General features: G+C 34.8%; 1 protein-coding gene across 10 annotated transcripts in view; it reads left to right on the top strand.

Annotated features, from left to right (window-relative positions):
* Window positions 1-20,629, top strand: part of CYRIA (CYFIP related Rac1 interactor A) — a 57,798-nt gene extending 37,169 nt beyond the window's left edge. For 7 of the 10 annotated variants that reach the window (XM_068678632.1, XM_068678633.1, XM_068678631.1 and 4 more), the window contains 9 exons: window positions 8,786-8,907; window positions 9,785-9,890; window positions 11,056-11,192; window positions 11,277-11,354; window positions 11,605-11,721; window positions 11,820-11,899; window positions 13,673-13,799; window positions 16,357-16,478; window positions 18,519-20,629. In XM_068678632.1, coding sequence (XP_068534733.1) covers window positions 8,786-8,907; window positions 9,785-9,890; window positions 11,056-11,192; window positions 11,277-11,354; window positions 11,605-11,721; window positions 11,820-11,899; window positions 13,673-13,799; window positions 16,357-16,478; window positions 18,519-18,582 — 953 coding nt within the window. In that variant the 3' untranslated portion in view covers window positions 18,583-20,629. Of the gene's footprint in view, window positions 1-8,785; window positions 8,908-9,784; window positions 9,891-11,055; window positions 11,193-11,276; window positions 11,355-11,604; window positions 11,722-11,819; window positions 11,900-13,672; window positions 13,800-16,356; window positions 16,479-18,518 lie in introns of those variants that run through there. The other 3 variants (XM_068678636.1, XM_068678635.1, XM_068678641.1) reach the window with 2 other exon arrangements.
* Window positions 20,630-21,264: the final 635 nt, after the last annotated feature.

Here is a 21,264-nt window from a genome sequence, read left to right as displayed (position 1 = left end):
AAGTCTCCAGGTATCTGGTAGACAGTTCTGGTGTTACGTGTGTTTTATGAGATGCAGAAGTAATTGTAATTGAGAAACCCATTGTAAAGTGACTGTATTCTGATTATAATCAAAAAGTTGAAGATTTGTTTTGTTTGTAAATTCATATATTTAAAAGTGCATTCACCATAGCCAAAAACCTATCAATATATGTATTGAACTTATGGAGAGAAGTCAAATAATTAGAGTACTCTTAGTTTTTTTTTCTTGGATTTCTATTCTTACATACCTGATGTCAGCAGTAAGAAGTATTATTAGAACCTAATGCAGTTACAAAAGTTTCCTTGTTTAAAAAAAAAAAAAAAAAAAAAAAAAGCCTTTTCCAAAGCTTTGGAAAGGTGTTTCATATAATATAGAATATAATGTAGAATCAAATTTTGATAGTTTGAGAAGTCTCAGATATTTTGATGTTATCTTTTATGTTATAACAAAAAGGTAATTTTAGTCACATTTTTAAGACTAGAACTGCATTACTTACAGTTCTCCTGTGAAAAACCCTTAGTGTGGTGAGCTCCTGACACTGCAGGATGCCAGGGGCAGCGTGGTGTAGTGCATCCTTATAGAACAGGACAGGTGCAAGAAATTCTATTCTTTTCTTTCTCTACAAAAGACTTAATGTGTCTGCAGGCTGAGTTAGCATTTTTGTTTCTAGTTTCTCCAAAAGTTGTTTTTTCCAGTCACTGTAGCTGTTGAACATTGTAGGTATGTGTTAGAAGGTAAAGTTTTGATCCGCTAAATTTAAACTAAGACAGAGTTAAAGTTACTGTAGAGATAAATGTTTTCTTACACAATTTGTTCCTTTTTTCTCCCCCTAAATTGTATTAGTCTGCAGAGTGAAATAGCTTGTGCTTTTCATTGAAATGTAAAAAGTAATTTTCAAATAAATGTAAAAATATGTAGAAATGTTCATACACACACACGTATACATATGTGTGTATATATATTTATATATATACACATACAAACAAATCCTCAGGTTAATACAGACAGGTTAGGTACCTATTTTAAGGAGAGCAAATATTATTTTTCTGTGTCAATAAAGCCTTCAACCAAAATGCAGTTTCAAGGGTACTTGTATTATGCTAATGAATAGTATAAGACTATCACAGACGTCCTTCATTCAATTTTAAATATACTGCATAAAAAAGATTAGCTGCCAGGCTCTTTAAATATTTACTAATCTTCCAGCTATTTTGCATCTAGAAGTGTCATGGACCTTAGATAAGAGACTTAAAGGACGAATTAGCTGGATTGTAGAAATGCAGTATCCCTTTCTGTCCACAAGGATTTATCCAACTGTGCCACACCTATTCTGACAGATTCATCAGAGAAAAACTCACATCTGTGTTCATCTCTGCTTTAGACTGCGAAATGACTAAACCAAAGTTAAATAGGTAAAACTGTAGTTTCAATTGTTAGTGGAGTTATTGTTGTTCAGTAACTTTCTTGAAAACATTGCTGTGCAAGTATAAGTATCCCAGAGAGGTTTCTGTTGAGTTCAACTGCATTTATAACTGAACATTATAAAAACACAGGAAATACTCTGGAGAATGTCCCTTTTTAGATGAGAGGTATGTTGAGTTGATGCGTTTACTGTATTCCATTTTTTTGCATCAGGATATTGCTTTTTAGTTTTTGTGCGCTTTTTCATTAGCAGTAAGCTGAAATCTCAAAGTAAATCTGTCAGCACCATGTCTGAAATGTTTACAGAATTTTTGGATATTCCTTCCATAGTACATTTTGCTGTTCTTCATTTGGAATTTATTGTACCTGAAAAGAGGGTGTGTGACATACTTCTTCCTGCTATGCATCTAATGTGCCATACAAATATTGTTAGGAAGAAAAAAAAAAAAAAAAAAAAGCTTTTTCCTACTATGCAGGAGTAGAACAAATATGATTTGTCTCCATACCTCCAGAGTCAGAGGTTTTATGTGCTGATGTTGGTCAAAAGTAGTATGAGCACTTATACAAAGGAAGCACAAGAAGAATGTGAAGGTTTTAAATTCACTTGATAATCAATTTAAGCTGATCTAGCTCTGTGCTGCTCCAAAGGGGTGATCCCCAATGATTTGTCATGTAGTCTTATATCCTTGTGCTAGAATTAACATGTACAAATATGGTTGCACCAGTCATATAACTAAGTCAGATAACTATGTGGGAAAATGACCCTGCTAGGAACTAGCTGTTCAAAACAAAACAAACAAACAAAAAATTCTACCAGCTTTCAACTTCCTATTAAGTATTCTTCCAGTGAGATCAGAGTAATCTGGATGACTGCATGGTTGGAAGAGCCCTAACAGTGTCACATGAATGAGAACAGAAATGCTGGAGAGAACGACAAGCAATTAAACAGATCTAGATATCTTAGTTCAGTTAAGAAACTGCACAATAAGGTCAGCATAGTAGTCAGTAGACTTATTTTACTAGTTTCCCTTACTACCTTTAATTTTTGGCAACATGTTGTAAGGTTGAGTTGTTCTGTGCAACAGAAATAAATTTATTTTCTTAGAAATTATGATTTTTCCAGAACATAATTATGTTTTAATTAAACCCCAGATTTATGTATTTTAATTCCAGAAAGCAAATTAGTGTTCTACACTCTGTGTATTTGTATTCAAAATGATAGGTATTTGAATTGATTATATACCACTTTGTCTTAATTCCTCCTTTGCTCTTAACTCAAAAAAAAAATAAAAATCTGGTTAGGAAGAGTGAGTACACAACAAATCTTTAGAGTTATGGTCTTCACAGCTAATGAAAGCTTTCGTTGTTAGCACGTAGGGTGAGTTCTCTTAAAATTGTTTTTGTCCCTTCAAGAACTGTTCTGTTCTTTAGACCTTCACCTTTTTTTAAATTAGTAACAGATAAATGAATTCTGAGTATTTGAAGCTCTTTCCGTAGCAACTTATGAGTGCTCTTTTTTGCAGAAATCTTGTCAAATTACTACTTCCCACTCTTCAGGCAAAGTAAATAACTATTTCATGAATTCTCGGAAATAATTTGATGATTGGGGTAACAGCAATTTGTTTTGAACCTAAAAGACTGGAGTTTTATAACATGCTTTGGAAAGCTTGTAGGTTTTTGGCAGGAAATGTCTCTAGTGTCACCTTCAGTCCCATCCTCTACTCACATATAAATATCTTTTATAAGACCAAACTCTTTGAACTCAGAACCTTAAAAGAACCTGAACCCTTTTTCTTAAATGTTAGCTGAGTGGACTTGTTATCTGATCCCTCCCCCGAGAATCAAGGACACTTACTTTCCAGTGTTCCTCCTCCACCATGGAACGATCCATGAAGTACTGAGTTATAATTTTTCATACATGATTAAAATTGTCTATTAATAGAACATGTCTGGCAATGGAGCAACTGTCCATTTTTTTGCACAATAGAGTATTAATTAATTCCCTTACTCTGCAGGCAGGAAGTCTGGAGATGTAATCTGTATCCAGCCTGAGGGAGATTACATTTGTCTCCTGCACTTCAGAGAGTGCCCTAGGCAAGAAGTTGTGGTTTAGTCTCAGAGGTCACACCACCTCTTCTCAGGCTGTCCACTCCGCATCTGTCACAGAACTGAAGGGAGCAGCAAACAAGGAAGCCTCAGACTCAGTTTGGCACAGCGTCATGCCACTAACAATTTAGAGAGCTTCATTTTGTTCTGTCTGATTTAGAAAGGATGAAATTCAAAAAGCCAGTGTACACTGGAATTTTGCCTTAAATGATTGGTAGGATGCTGTTTCTATATGGTACCATTCTTTTTAATGTGTGGAATATAGCAGGTTTCACCTGCTATACCTGCTAGAGGGTTATACCCTCTGAAATACGTTATTCACTGTAGTTGAAAGCAAGGCTTTTTGTCTTTTTCAAGTACATAGGCTAGTTTTTTGTGTAATCATGTGCCAGATTGGAAAAGGAAAAATCATTGGCATGCTGACAGACCTGTAAGAGGACTTCAGAAGGATGCAGTAATATACATGTATATATGCTGCACTCTGACTTGCTTTTGGTGGCTGCTGGAATTATTGGCCCCATTCAACTATGGGTAGGACAAGGAAAGGTGAAAGTAGAGCCTGTAAAACACCTTGCTTTACTCACTATTAATTTTTTAGGTTGTCAGAGCCAGCTGACCATGGTATTTTGTGACAAATGCAATTGCACACTTAATGAAACGCAAGCACTATCCAACCTCACTGGGAATCCCCTTAGCTTGAAATTACTTTGAGGGTGGAATAAATGTCCGTGCTTCTCATCTGCATTTCAGATACAGAAATGGTGTACGGATTGGAAGTACTCCTTTTAGTACTGACTTGTTATCTCTTCATAAAAATCAATTGCAGAGATATTGTTACACTTGACTTTGTCTTGGTAAATGCTTCATAACCATTTTTCTGTATTTAATCTTGTCCCGTGAGAACTAGTGTCTTAGATATGTAGTCGTGTCTATGCTTTTTCTAATGCATAAATGGTGAAGGATGAGGTAGGTACCTTTTCATTGTTAGGATTTTTTTTGAAACAAATGACATATTTTAAGGAAAAAAAAAATGGTTCCACGTTGCAACACTACCAAGTACCTGAAATACATAATGCATCCACAAATGGACTGAATTTGGTCCAGATTCCATCATTTCCACCTTTCATTTTTTTTTAAATCTGAAGTCCCATCAAAAATATTGACTAGAGCTTGTATAATGATGAAAGGGTTAATTTGTTCATGGAGTGGATGAATTACCATATTCTGGTTAATTGTGATGGAGCCAATGGAATAACTTTTCTCTCCAAAACTATTTTTTTTGCTTTCTGTATGAAAATTTTCTGGTAGAATCTGTATATACAAATATACAAATTTCATTGAATCATAGAATGAATGGACCTTAAAGATTATCTAGCTCCAACCTCCCACCAGATCAGGTTGCTCAAAGCCCCATCCAACCTGGCCTTGAACACTTCCAGGGATGGGGAATCCACAGCTTCTCTGGGCAACCTGTTTCAGTGCCTCACCACCCTCTGAGTGAAGGATTTCCTCCTAATGTCTAATATAAATGTACCCTCTTTCCGTTTAAAGACATTGCTCCTTGTCCTATCCCTACACCCCCTGACAAAGAGTCCCTCCCCAGATTTCCTGTAGCCCCCTTTAGGTACTGGAAGGCCACTGTAGGGTCTCCCCAGAGCCTTCTCTTCTTCAGGCTAAACAACCCCAGCTCTCAGCCTGTCCTCATAGGAGGGGTATTCCAGCCCTCTGGAATGAGGACCATCCTCATGGCCCTCCTCTGGACTTGTTCTAGTAGGTCTGTGTCCTTGTGCTGGGGGCCCCAGAGCTGAATGCAGGGCTCCAGGTGGGTCTCACAAGAGCAGGTTGAGGGAGGTGAAACCTCATGGCCTGCTGGCCATGTTGCTTTTGATACAGCCCTGGATACAGTTGGCTTTCCAGCTCATGTTAAGATTCTCATCAACCACCACCCCCAGGTTCTTCTCCTCAGAGTTGCTCTCAATCCATTCTCTGCCCAGCCTGTATTTGTGCTTGAGATTTCTGTGGCTCGGGTGCAGGACCTTGCACTTGGCCTTGTTGAACTTCATGAGGTTCACACAGGCCCAGTTCTCAGGCCTGTCAGGGTCCCTCTGAATGGCATCCCTTCCCTCCAGAGTATTTACCACACTGTACTTAAATACAGTATATTGAAATAATTGAAGAGGATTTACTCAGTTATCAGAGAGAGATGCAAGGGTTTCCTGTTTTGTCTCACTAAAGAAAGCGCACTCTGAAAGATAGTTGCAAATTGTAAAGACTCAGACTTGAGGGTACTCTAAAGACTATTAGACTTGAAATGCAGTAAGTTCAGTGATCATGGTACCTTACTGAGAGGGCTTACATTCTGTGTGGATTAGTTGTGGCTACAATTTTATTTATAAATTTGCTCAAAGTGCTTAAGAATGTGCTGGATCTCTAGTAATAAGATGCAAGAGGTGATGCTACCAAGCAGTAGTTCCAGGCTGTTACTGTTTGATTCATGTATGGCATTTTTACACACAGTACAGGGGAATGAGCTTTGGCATTGTTGGAATAGAAAAACAATTTTAAAAGCCAAACTCTCAACCATGAAGAATTCTTTATTCCTTTTAATTATTGTTGTTGTTATTGTTTGAAGCAAGCTGTATCTTTTTCAGTGATTGATCACAGGTATTTTAGCTGACAAAAATACCTGGTAAAATCTTTAAGTAAAATCCCTTTTGAAACACAACTATAATTTTATCAGAGCATCCGTTTGCGTAACGTACAGTTCATAAATAAGATGCATGTTTAAAAAAAAAAAAAGCCTGATTCATCCTCCCTGCCTTTGTGTTTAAGCTAAACACTTTCAGCATAAATACAAACTGCTTCTGCAAGTGCAAGCTAAGCCTATTGCTCTGTGGCTTTTGCAGCCTGCTCCCTCTCCCTTCCCTTTTCCATCCATCTACCTTTCTGCTAGTCCTACTTCCCCAGGTGCTGGGATACAAAATAGCTCAGTTGGTTTCAAATGTTCACCCTTACCCCAGCTTCCAAAAGATGAATTAGGAAAATTTGATAAAGATTAACTACAAAGGATGTTATTAAAGACCATTCCTAAGTTCCAAAATGCTGAGCAGTCTACAGCATTTAAATTTTTATTAGGGGTTAAAACTTTTTAAAGTGAATTAACTGTGAAAGTAACATAGAAGTACTTTGCTAACTAACCCATGCTTCTGGTGACCTGTATATGCAAATTTTACACTTGTGATTTGTACTAATCGCTTACTTATTCTCTTTTTTATGCTGGTAATACTACTCTAATTAACTTTTACTTAACAATTAAAATACAAATACTGATTTATAGGTGACTCCTTCCTTCCTCCTACTTCATTGTTATTTGGTATGTAACATTTTAGCAAGAGTACCACCCTCCTTGTTAAACTCATAAATGTTTACTGTTTTGTTCCCCTCTTTTTCACAAGGTCAGAGAACCATTACAGTGTATACATGAGATTTCTTGCAGCTCGGGGAAAGAATCAGTCAGTATCACTGTAAGCTTACTATCACTAAGAGTTCAGTTCAACAGCACTGTCTCATCTGTGATTTTTGTCTTTGGGGTACTTTTCCCTTTGGTTCTACCTTCCCTCCAAGATGTTTACAGGAGGTGATATCCATAGGGTCTCGGGGAGTGAGCTGAGACAAGGAAGGTACCAGTTTAATATTTAACTGAATTATCCTAACCCGAAAATTCATAGAGAAAGTCTTCAGAAGTGTCTGCCCTTTCCATACTCTCCAAATTGAACTGGTTCATTTGCTTCTAATGGGGGATGAGTAAATGAATCCCGTACTGATTTACAGCTGAAAAACTGTGTCTCATTTCTTAGGGAGAGTGAGAAGACTAAATAGAAAAAGTATTTTTAATGCCTTTTAACGTAGAGATGTGTATAGTTGCTCTTCCTAATCATTGAATTTCAAACTGAATGCATCTCTGCTTTGAATTCAAACAAGTAGCCCTTAACAGTTGACATAAGATTTACCTTCACAGTATTTTTTTTTCCTCCATTAAGATCAAAATACTGTCTTTAGGGGAGAAAAAAAAAAGTCTCATTGTAGAAATCTGCGGGGACACTGTGATTATTTCTACAACTGCTGACAGCAATTGTAAATGTAGGTCATCCTGTCAAATCAGTGTCGTTAACTTTATGTTTCAAAGCAAAAGAAGGGAGAAGATCTCTACCTTGTCTTGCAAATTGATGTTTGAGGTCTGACATCATCACTTGACATCATACTGCTTTAAAAATCCCATCACGTGGGATTTGAATTGGAAAATTTATCTTAAAATTGTAGAATGGTTTGGATTGCAAGGGACCCTTATAAGGATCATCTGTTTCGACCTCTGCTGCCATGGGCTAGGATATCTTTCATTAGATTAGGCAGTCCAAAGCCCTATCCAATCTGGACTTGAATACTTCCAAGGAGGGGGCAGCCTGTTCCAGTGCCTCACCACCAGAGTGAATAACTTGTTATCTGATCTAAATCTACCCTCTTTCAATTTAAAATCGTCTCCCCTTGTCCTATCACTACGTGCCTTGCTTGCACTTGTTGAATTTCGTGTTGTTAGCGTGGGCATTTTAATCTCCTTCAAAATGTCATTTCTCTTAATATAAAGGCCTACAGGCCATTCCCACCCTAAAATCAAACTTATCATTGTCAAAACTGGTTTTATTTTAGTAGCAGGAATGGTCTTTGACATACAAAGGAAAAATGTTTAATAGTACTGTACCTGTGTTTTTACAAAAGGAGAAAAGTTAGCCCAGTTAGGGAAGCCTGGAGGAAGTTTAATATTCTACTGCACCGTTCAGGCTTGATTTTATTCCCAAGCTGCAAGAAACATGAACAATCCTTTGCTTGAGGATTCAAGTTGTGGAGCTCACGAGTGAGAGGCATTTTTACTAAAAGACTGAGGCATTATTCTGTTTTCTAATACTACTGCTTTATGATACTGCTTCACTTCAAAATGGTGCTTTTTGAGAAGAGACATTCTGAGCCAGAGCTTACCAAAACTGTACTGGTTTTCCTTCCTTGGTGTAAAGAAAGGAAAAACTTTGATGTTAGCAGAGTGGCAGTGCAGTATAGTTGTGTGTTTAAAAAAATGCATTTAACACATTGTCAAGTTGAATATAATTAAGTAGAACTGAGTAATCTTGCCATTTGTACTGCAGCTACCTTTTGACTTTATGCCTTTTGCTTTTATGTTTCTTAGATGCACAGCCCACAGATGGAGAAAGGGAGGTATGGAATCAGATCAGTGCAGTTTTGCAGGACTCGGAAAGTATGCTTGCAGATCTTCAGGCTTACAAAGGAGCTGGACAAGAAATTAGAGATGTATGTTCATTAATGTTAATAACAGTTCTCTGGAAGCAAAATCAAGCAAAACTCAATGTGTTCTTTGCTTCTCTTCTATATCTAAGCATGTTCTGTGGAACTATACAAAAATCTTCGTTAAAATTGTTTTTTGAAAACATGTTACTGATTATGGGTAACATAGTAAGCCCTAATGTCACATCATCAGGTGATGAAACCACTGTTGGAATTTCTTTTGGGTTTACTATTAGAAATTAGTGACTATTTTTCGCTTTGATATACAGTTTCAAATGCCTCATGTCATGTATCTTATGGCAGAAGTAACAGTTAAGAATGTGGAAGAAATAATGCTCAGATATCAGAAATAATAGAAAAAAAAGCTGAAAATAATGGTTCTGTATAAGAGAAATAATGGAACACAGTAAATTATAATTTTATATCAACTTTGCAGGTGCCTTTTCCTGTGAATCTGGTCCTGAAGTAAAATTCAGAACTGTTACTTAAAATTTGCCTCAACTCTTTTCCTGCATCAGTCTCATGCTTACTTCTATTATGAGCTATAGAACTTAAGACCCTGAATATGTTGAAAATTTCAAAAGCATCAAAACTTAAAAAGAAAACAAAAAAGTTTCTTCTTATACAAATGTCTTCCCTTATGTTTTCACAATACTTTTTTAATCATCAAATTAAAAGGAAGAAGGAAGCTGGAAAAGAATGTTGTGGGGTTTTTTTGACTGCTTTTGTTTTTGTTTAGTAGTTTTCTATTCCTGTACAGTGTAATTTCTTGTAATTCTGTGTTTTTATAATACTTACTTTCTAAAACTGTACTAAAAAACTTCCAAACCACCTTTTGGTCATTACTCATGGATCATTCTTTTGTGTGATGTTTTCATTTCAGGCAATACAAAACCCCAATGATATCCAGTTGCAAGAAAAAGCGTGGAATTCAGTATGTCCTCTGGTTGTAAGGCTGAAGCGTTTTTATGAGTTTTCACTCAGATTAGGTGAGCCTTGTGTTATTTTATCTGTTTTACCAGCTTACTTTAAGGAAAGACAATGTTTCTTTTCCCACAAACTTTTAAAAGGTTGTTATTCTTTCTTTTTGATACCAACAGAAATTTGCCTTCAATTACATTTCTCAGGGCATACCTTTTAATCTTTATTTGATTTCAAAATTATCGCAGTTTATTAGCTTGTCACTTAAGTCTATGTTATCTAAATAGAGGACAAGCAGAGAGTGTGATTGTAACAATATGAAGTTTGATGCCTCCCACTGTTCAGCACATCATTGATCTTTATTGTAGTAATGCAATTTGCTTTTTGTAATTTGGATTCTTGAAGAGAGCGGTTTTAAAATGAATTAAGACCATATATATATATATATATATATATATATATATATATATATATATATTTAAATATAGTAAAATATATAGTAATTTATGTTTGTTTTTGTTTGTTTGTTTTAAGGAGGGAGATAAGAGAAAGGAGGATATCGATAAACTCTTTTGCAGGGTGAAAATCCAAGCCTGAGCATATTTTAAACTGATTTTGCCATCCCTGTTCTCCTCAAAAAATTATGTACTTAATCTTTAAATTAGGATTCCGGATGACAGCCAGTGCGCAAAAAACTTATTCATAATGTATTTATAAAGTGGGAGAGCTACCAATACAAGGGAATTCTTCTACAACATCCTAAATTGAGTACCCTTTTTGAGTAATGCTAGTAATTACAGCCACAGGAGCTAAACTTCATTGCTATCAGTGCCTAAGAGTACACTTTTAATAACTGAGATGCCAGAATAATCTCTCTACTGTTGATGGCTAATTGAGTGAGATGAAAGAGAGAGGGCATGATATTTGAATACAGGAAAAATGCTTTCTCCATACAATTTTTGATAGGGATCCCAGATAAAGGGTGTTAATAAGGAAAAGGAGAAGTAAGGGAAAGGAGCTCACTGATGCTAAGTGGAGAGGAAACGACAGCTTAAAGAGGCAGGTGTCTTTGACAAATGTTTCTCACTTTAGAATAGAAAGGAAGAATATTCCTGTTTGGGCTCTGCATATTCAAAGGGTTCCTTCCTTTTTAACAAAGTATGTTTAGATACCTATGTAAAAATTGTCATAATATGGACTGAATAAAAGCTGTGCTTCTATTATTTTATTTAGAAAAAGCCCTGCAAAGCTTATTGGAATCCTTGACTTGCCCACCTTATACTCCAACTCAACACCTGGAACGGGAACAGGCTCTGGCTAAAGAGTTTGCAGAAATCTTACATTTTACTCTTCGTTTTGATGAACTTAAGGTAAATAAAATCTTTTAGTACTTGCTATTTTTTTCCATATATTTTGAATTGAAACTGATTATTTCCTATTTGTCTTTCCCTAAGATGAGAAACCCAGCAATTCAGAATGACTTCAGTTATTATAGGCGAACAATAAGCCGTAACAGAATAAACAACATGCATGTAAGTAAATAAAAGCTGATCTGCTGTTCATGCAGATGTATTTATTATTTTGCACACATTTACACCATTTGTGGTAATATTTTTTCTTCTGATTAGCTAGCTGTCATGTTCTGTCCCTCACAGTGAGAGTTAATCAGCAGTGATTAGGCTGGAACTGTTCATGCAACAATCTGCTTGCTGATATGAGCATCCTGCTACTGCCAAAATTTTTAAGAGTTTTACTAACTATTTTTCCTCGTGTTTTTATCAGCTAGACATTGAGAATGAAGTAAACAATGAAATGGCCAATAGGATGTCCCTGTTTTATGCTGAAGCCACACCAATGCTGAAAACACTCAGTAATGCAACTACACACTTTGTATCAGAAGTAGGTAATGGGGGAGAAATGGGAGAAATGCATAGACATTCTTAATTTTAATTTTACAAGACAATTTACTGAACAATGTCTATTTTTAACCCTTCTAGAACAAAACATTGCCAATTGAAAATACAACGGACTGTCTAAGTACTATGGCTAGTGTATGTAAAGTCATGTTGGAAACACCGTAAGTTTTACCTTAAATCTTGTTTTTCAATATTTTTATCGTGTTATCATATTGGTATAAAAAGCATTATCTGTTTCAGAAAGCTTTGCCTCCTATTTTAACCATCTTAGGATATTTTTCATCAATCAGCGTTGAATTTTGTTAGGTTGGGATTACATGGTATTACAACAAAGGTTAACATACAAGTGTAATTTAAGTGCATAGGTTTCAATATCTGTGTCTTGTCTAACTGGAGTCATATGCCAACTGCCGTCTCTTGATTGCCCATTCTGCTAAATTATTAGCAGGACAGGTTTTGGCTCTTCCAAGTGGCATTTTTGCGGGTGATACACAGGGACTATTTTGAAGATAATTTGAATAGGTCTTTCCTGGATGCATCCATCTTATTCTGGATATGAGAAAGTTCAATTGTATGGAAACTGTATAGTTGCTTTCTTATTTATTTGCGTTATTATAGCCAGTGGAGTTACTATTGTTTAGCTGTGCTTTTGGCCAAGTATTTTTTAGGTTACAGGTGTTCTCTGAGTGAAAAACACATACAAGATAGATTCACAGTTGTCTTCTTTGAATTGTTTGCTCATAATGGTATATAAAGGGTAGAATGCCCGAGGTTATTGTGATTGTTTATGAAGATTCTAGAGAAGTGTATGTAGGAGGTGGGGCTCATCTCACAATACTTGGACATCTTAAAATGCATCATTGTATTAACACACAACCTTATGTGTTAGCTCATTTTTTTGCCAAAATTAGAATAACAGTAAGTAAAGAGTTAGAAAAAGAAAATTGACTTTATTATCCAGTTCTTGGTTCTAATTGTGGGATAATCAAATATTTTCACATGTAAATGTCTGAAGCCTTTAAATCAGGTCATGTTATGATGCTGTGTTAATAGTAGTTGTAAACTGAAGAATAAAATCTAAAGTCATTGTAAACTGAGAAATAGTACAAGTAAAGCTTTTGGTGTTTTTAATATTTAAGTATTTTTTTATATTGAAAGCCAATGAATGACAGTAGATGTATGTGTATTATCTATTCAGAATAATACTTGTTGGAAAAATAGCAGTGATTAGTATTTTTCAGACTTTCTGGTTTTCTCTACTGTAGTTAATTCTTTATTTCTTTGTGATGATTTCAGGTATTGGAGCTGTTAGGGACTGACTTAACTGTGCTATCCATACTCCTATTTTTCTGTTCAAAAGTCACAGAAAATCTCTTTGGAATGAGTTCAGTCAAGTCCCATATAGTGTGCCTCTACATTTTAGATGTTTACTGAACCTGGGTTGTTGAAATTGCCTATGTACTTAGAAGAGAGCAAATGATTCACCTAGGTGAAGCCCTAAGCTTCCTAGCTGCTAAAATTAGATCCCACCTAAACATTAGTTGTTTCAAAGAAAGCAAAAAGAGTAGGTTTCATTTGAGGTCCAAATATGTTGCATTGCTAAGACTAAACGGAAGCAGAATTTTTGTCCATCATATTTTCATTAACTATGGAAGTTCTTCAGCAAAATGTCTAAGTTGATGGCTTCACAGAAGTGAGTATCTGAACTGTGAAGAGTCAATAGGACAGATTTCCGTATCTCTTTGCTTTCTGAACTTCTTTCTAAATTGACATGGACTTATGCAATTTAAAGATCTTTAAAATTTTGCTAAAATTCTTCTTCTTGTACTACATTTAAGTACAATGTTAAGGTTTCACACATTCATAGTCTAGTTTGGAAAGCTATCAAGCTAAAAAAATTCAAGACTTGCTGTTTCTTTTGTTCTGTTTTTCAGAGAGTACAGGAGTAGATTCACCAGTGAAGAGACTCTTATGTTCTGCATGCGTGTAATGGTGGGAGTTATTATTCTGTATGATCATGTTCATCCTGTGGGAGCTTTCTCAAAGACATCAAAGATTGATGTAAGAATTACTTTTTCTAATATTCCATAGGTTTGAAAACTAGTTTGCAGACGACTTTGTATAAATCATTTTAATTACTTTTGAATGGCGAAACTTAAAATTTATGCTACCTGCGTACTTTCATATCAGATTGTTTGAAATTAAAATAAGGTATTTTCTCTCAGACACAGATTCCTATTTGTCTTTGTTAGCTCCGCTTTTCTACCAACTGTAGAGTCACACCAAAATAATTTTGTATTATAGCTAGCCTTGAATGAGTTCTGTGGTCATAATTTTTTATTAATCATGTAATCTCTTTATAATAAAATGCTTATCCTTGGCTGTAGCTCTGTTGTAAATAGGCAGATATTCTACATTGTCTCTGCTTTGTCTGTGATCTAAAGTAACAGAACTGAAATGCTACTGTTGTAATGTTGATAATGAGCCTTCAGTTCTAGTTTTGGCATGAACAGTCACAGCAAAATCAAAGTGTTTTTTTTTTTTATCTGAGATATCGCAAGCACATACAAAAAAGTGCTCTATTGGTGCTACATGTTTTTACAAGCCTAAATCTCATGAACTACATCTTTCAGAAGAAATAATCTGTAATTCATGAAAAAAGCTAAATCTTTCCCTTTACAAGACAGTCTACTTCAAAGGAAGAAAAAAAAATATATATATACATACATACATGTTTTTGTACTCCATGACACTGAGTCTTTGTTAGCATTTTTTATTTGTGGATACCAGTATTTTACTGGATCTCTTTGACTCTGATTAACAGAGGGAAAGGGATTTCACAAAGAGGTGAATTGATTTGCTCAAAGTCATGCAGCAGATAAGGTCTGGGAATTAAATTCAGACTTCCTGACTTCTAATTTGGTCTCTTGCCTTCAAAGAATACACAAGTGGAAATTTTCACAGGACCAAATATACAGTGTGCATACTTTGTTTATCACATTTATCCTAAAACCCTGTAATCTTACAGGATAGTCAGCATAAATGGGAGGCAGGAAATGTACAACTCAGTACAACTTTTGTTAAGTTGTTAATTTTGTTAAATGTACAACTTTTTAAAAAATTAGTATATGATCTCAACTATTAATTTGCTTAATTAGTTTAGAGATTCTTCTTAAAAAAAAAAATAAAAATCCTGTTGTATTTCAGGTGATGCATACTAAAAAAAACAATGCTACTCTCCAAGCTAGTCATTTCTTTGGAGCCATTTGAAGAGTTTAGGGACAATGGAACAAATTACCTTTCTGTTACTCTCTCAAGGCTGGATACCACAGAGTTGTATTTCAAGCTGTTACTGATAGGCACCTAGCTTAGACACCCTAAGAGCTTCTATTTTTTTGATTGTTTTAAGGATTCTGAGGCTGACAAAAATGGAAATGAATGCTTTGAATTTTTATCCTTTTTGAGTTTGTCTGATCTGATGGGACATCTGAATGTGTACTTCATACTGTATTGCAGAGTTTCTCTGGTTCAGGAGAAGTAACTTTGTCACTTAACAATACATGTGCTGCTACCGTGAGAATTTCATCTGATTTGGTGTTTGCATTGCTAGTTTTATGTTACAGGTAGAAATAAGCCAACTGAACAGTGATCAGAAATTGTTAGACCGGTCTTTGTACAGGAGGCTGAGTCACATTTTCCAAGTAATTTTTATTGGCAAATACATGGATCCTGACTTCAGTTAATCATCCACTTCCGTAATAAGGCAGAGTTGCTCTATAGCTACAAAGAAAATAATGGCTTGTAGATTTAGCACTGTAATGTGACTTGGAAAAAGATCACATCTTGGCTGTGCCATGTCTTTATCTGTTACTTTAAATAAGATTGATTTTACCTAGACTGACTTCTGAATAGCTAATGGATATCTACATAGCAATGGGAAGAAATACGTATTTCCAGAGCACCATTCACTACATCTGAAATTATATTTTGAATAGGTTGGAGGAATTTACTGTTTCTCTCTATGAACTACATAAGGAGTCTGTATTTTGGGTCAGATAAGTTCTGTGTCTTCTTTCTCTGCTTTATTATCTTTTGTAAATTTGGACAGTATTTTTAGCCTGATTATTACAGTCTCCAAGGCAGATGTTCTTTCACTATCATGTTTAAAGTCAACACCAGAGACTTCTCATCTCAGATGAAGTTAGAAACCACTAGTTATGAAACAAACCATAAGCTATTGCCATTTACAACTATAAATGAAATACTGAAAATTACTTCTTTGTGTGAAAGTATAAAAATAAAAGTCAAAGTTAAAACATCTCTTTTGATAGTTCCTAACAGCAGTGATATGGAACTCTCTCTCAATCTCTTTGATTTTTTTTTAGCTTATATCAGCTATTCTTGAACTCTTTTTCCAGTTGGAATTGGAGAAATTGTGTGAGTTAAAATAAACGTTTTTGATTTATAATTTAGTATCAACAGCTACTTACTAAAGTAGGTGTTTTCTCTAATTTAAAATAAGTTGCACTTTTTATTGTGTCCTATAAAGCAGCTTTAACACTCAGTAGGAAAAAAAAAAAAACTGCCTATCTTTCGTGAAATTTTTCCTTGCTTTCAGCTAGTGCAATTCATATATTATTGTTCAATAGTGGCATGCTTCTGTTCCCAGATGAAGGGATGCATAAAAGTTTTAAAGGAACAGCCACCTGACACTGTGGAAGGACTTCTGAATGCTCTCAGGTATGTATCGATTAATTGTTTGATTCAGCCTTAACAAATTAACAAATTCCTCTTTTTCTTTTTTTTTTTTTTCTCCCAATTTCTTCATATTTAAGACTTTTCACCCTAGAAGTTTGTTTTGTTAAGAAAACTGTCTTTTCAGGTATGCATTCATCACCTGGGATTTTCTTAAGTAATATTAATTTCTTTCAATTTCATTTCACTTTGATAGTCAATAACAATTAATACTGGAAGTTGTAATGTCCTACATCAGTGATACTTAAGTAGAAGTTCATTCAATTGCCTAAAAATTAGCTATCTAAAAAGTAAACAATATAGCTAAGCATGTTTTCTATGCTCAGTTAATATTCAGTGGGAAAAAAATGAGCATTTGTCTACTTCTCTGTTTCTGTTGCTTACAAGCATGATCAGAAATCTCAAATTAGATAAATGACTTTTATATAAGTAAAGTTAGGTGACGTGAATATTAATTGCTCGCTCTACCACAATCTTCTTGAGACATCTCCAACAAATTGTCTAGAACTGTATTAAAAACTGGAATGGTATGGTGCTTCAACAAGCACTTTCTAAAGCCAACTTCAGAGCTGAAGTGACTGCTAGAAATGAAGAGCTAGGTTCCTCAAAGCTGTTTGCAATAACCACAGCAGCCTGTGCAGAGACAGTAATAGAGAACAGTAGAGGAAGGGACAGGAAAGAGACTGCAAATTTCAGGAAAGTTGCAATTTAGAGCACTGATCTACATCTACCGTCAGTTGGAGTAGATAGTTTGAGCTTTATTTTAAGGCACAGCTAGAGAAAGATTTCTTATATAAAATATCTCAGTAGTTAGAACACTTAGAATGAAAGAATTAGAATAGAATTGTGTAGAACAAAATTTCTGTTTCTCGGGTCATCGTTACTTCCCTTTTCTCTTTCCTTGCGATCTAGTGAATTATTTTATTTTAATGTTGCTAAATGGTACAACTTAAGGAAAACATCTAACCTAAATCCCTATATTGTACCTGAGCATTTGAGGCACTCTCAGAAAGCAAAACACGATGATCTGACCTCTCTGAAACTGAGAAAGGCATCATAGTAACAAATCTTTCACAGCTGTGTTGAATTTTTTAGCTGTAGAGGAATAGGATAGAGAGAGAACTACAGCCATAACCACCTCCATCTTTACTTATGTCTTTTGAATTGAAATTGATACAGACTTAAATCCTACAGGTGTCGGTTGTCCTTTGAGCTTGAGTGGTAATTGATTTCCCCAAAAACATACATAGTGGCAAATGCGTTTGGGCTTAAATGGAAGAAACACACTAAAGCTCTTTCAGTCCTCCTAGGATATTCATAATAGTTTAACTCAGCACAAAATAAACTGCTGGTTTAAAATGCAAGCAAGCAAGAAAGAAAGAAGATTCTCTGTGTGATGGTACATCATAAGATGCACGTTTAGAAGACATTTTAAAAAGCTTCTTAAACTTTTAGGTTCTGCCAAAATTCAATCTAGACTCCTAAATCCTAATTAGGATTCCTCTAGATTCCTATTTTTTTATCCTATTTCATATTGCTTTCTATTTGTTATATTTCTTTTGAGGCTTTTAACTGGAGAAAAAAAAAAAAAAGAAGATAAGTCTGCCAAAAAAAAAAAAAAGATGTCATAGTCAGTATCAAGATCTGTTCTTGAACTATCATGATTTGACTTCAGTTTCCTGCCAGATCACAGGCACTGTATTTGATTGCAGACCCATCTTTTAAATTAAAACACTTGCTACACTGAAGTAACTATGATTGTTGGCTTGAGGCCAGGATTTATTCACATTTCTCCACCTATTAATAAGGAATAATTTATTGCAAAGGGTAATTAGAAGATAAAGAGCTCCAGACTAATAGTAATTAAATTCCAGTGATCAGTGAGTAAAGGAATATACAAGGGTCTTTGTGTAATTGACCTGTATTGACTTCCAAAAAAGCCAATGAAGTTTTCAGACTCTTATTAACCATGTTTGTTTTATTGTATTTACTGTTTTATTTACTGTTCTAACTTGTAATTTCTAGGTTCACTACAAAACACCTGAATGATGAATCTACTTCAAAACAAATCCGAGCTATGCTGCAGTAGTATCCTGAGACAAGTAGATGTTTGTATTGACCACAGAAGATGTGTATGTTTACATAATTTAATACAGTTGGTGTTAATACTCGTGTGTATTTACATAACCATTTTCTTCGCACTGCTAAAATATATGAATCTGTAATCATAACCTGACTGACTTTATATAGTGCAGCCTAAGTTTTTATGCTAGCCTTTATCTTTTGACTTTTAAAATACCTTTTCTACTTAGATACTTCAGCTACAACAGTTTATCTGTGTATTTTAATCCTTAAATGCCTTCTCTTCCAGAGAAGTAGGTAGTAATGAAGACAAAATGAAATCAGATAAACTGGAATATCAGAGATGCCATAGAAAAAGGAACTTTAAAGGAGAAATTTAATCAAAGAGAAAGTAAAATTGTATGAATAAAAGAATACCTGAATGTTCATTAACCTCATTAAATATATTGTCTTTCCTGTAATGAGTGGACATCCAATTTTAAGGATTATTTGCTGGCTGACATCCAAAAATGCATTGCAAAAGAGGTCATCTTACCTCTAATAAATATAGCCTATACCTTTCCACCATTGAGGAAATTAATACCTGTTTTCAGATTCAATATAAACATGAAGTGTGTTTCAAGACCATTGCTAGATTTTGAAAATTATACAGAATTTTATTAGATTTAGAAAGGTAAGGGAAAATGCTAATGCCTTGACTTGAGAAAAAAGTTTGTCAGTGTAAATATATCATGGTAAACATTATCTGTTAGAGACAGCTCTTCCTGGTAAATAATTTTTTTGCTGATACAAAACTGTATAAAGCTGAATGCTTTTCTGTAGCAGTAAAATTCCCTAGTGTCAAATTGCCCACATCAGACTAGGGATGAAATAAAGGAGTTTCAAGACCTGAGCTGTTCTTAGGCACTCCATCAATTTCCTGGGTAGTAATATTCATCAGCTGATTCAGAATCCACACAGAGGTATTTTTCAGCTGACTGCTCTTCATTGTTTTTCTAGGTGTGATTGATGCTTCAAGGACTTGAGTTCCTTGCTGAGTTGTTTGTTCTTTCTTTCTAGTAATTTTTCCAGTAAATGAAATAGAAATATTTTGCCAAAAGCAGCAAAATGTTCATGCTCCGTTAAAGTGTCTTTTCTGAGTGATCTACAGTTGCTGTACATATTCTTGCAGAGGTCACGTTGTGAAAATGTGTTCAATTGTGTACTTTGCTTGCATGTATGTATGAAAACTCCAGTGCTTGTGCACAGATTCAGATTTGTATTTGTTTATTCTTGTGTACATCAATCAGGGTTTGTGTGCTGTCACTGGAATTTTCATGCATTTCGCTTCTGAAACATTACCCATAAGACTTTGAAGATGCATTTGGTCTGCTAAAACTCAGCTGCGCTGTTACAAATTTAGTCATTGAACTTGGTCCTTAAACAGTATTACTATCATAAGTTCTTTGGAATAGGAATTGCCTTAGAGTTTATTTCTGAGCAGAACTGCCACTATGAGGTTTCTCAAATCCTATGAGAACCCACAGAAGCTAGTGTTATACACGTAATGTTACAAGATACCACTGCAACTGTAGAGTTCATTTCAGAGATCTGCAGTTGTGGCAGATCACTATGTTGTCGTCAGGAACAGAATTAGAAATTGCTAGTAGTTTTTCTTTTTCTGGAAGCGGTGATCACACTGCTATTTTATAGTAGTAAATCCACTGTTTACAAACTCCATTTTTAATTGGGGGACATTTACAAATGTACATTAGGGAAAATCCTGTTTTGTTCATAGCCACTTTCAGTTAGATAAATTTAGGTGGATTAAAGGTCATTCTGTTGAGTTTTGGTAACTAAAGTTAATAGACGCTTACCTGCAATTATTTGTCAAACCATGAAGTCTTTAAGTAGCCTGGAGGAAAGCTATTTGTCACTTGTATAATAAAAATGTAAACATTAAAGCATTCTGCAAGTTGTCATGTGCTGTTTGCTGAAGCCACTGAATTTCTTTGCCTGCTGTGATGTTTTTGTACAGAAGTTTGTTTGAAATAATAAAAAGTTTGGTACAGTAAGCATTGGCACTGTCTGTATTTAGAGACAACATTTAAAAGTTGACAAGGATTTTATTTAAGTTTTGAATCGGAGTTATAATAGGCTCACCTTTATGTATCCAGTTTATAGTTTCTTTAAAAAGCATTTAAAATGTGTCACTTGCATGCCAGAACAATACAACTTCAAGTCAGTTAAACAATTCCTGGATTTTTTGACAAATAGTATCATTTGTCATCATGTCCAGGGGAAATTGTTGATACAGCTTTAAAAAAAAGAGGAGATGAATCCCTTCCATGGAATTTATAACTGCACATTAGTGAAGTGTGTGCCACCCAAGGCTGTGGTGGCTGTCACAGGCTGCCTTTATAATCAATAATAACCAGAGGATGATTCATTTAATCTTAAGATAAGAGCAAATGATTTGCTTTCAGAAGAGAAGTTCTATAGACTAAATTATTCTAATTATTATCTAACTATTATACGTATATTCTAATTATATTATATTATTATATAGACTAAGTTCTATAGTCAAAATTATTGATCTCCATTTTATCAGTTCTTCTTGTTATTTTGGTTCATCATTATGTAAGAATACGTATTTTGTAGTATGGTAAATATTTAAGCCTCAAAATGTGCATAAATATGTGTGACTAGT

The sequence above is a fragment of the Anas acuta genome, chromosome 3 (genome assembly GCF_963932015.1).
Source record: "Anas acuta chromosome 3, bAnaAcu1.1, whole genome shotgun sequence".
In the NCBI taxonomy this organism is placed as follows: Eukaryota; Metazoa; Chordata; class Aves; order Anseriformes; family Anatidae; genus Anas; species Anas acuta.
This window is presented reverse-complemented; position numbering and strand designations above follow the sequence as displayed.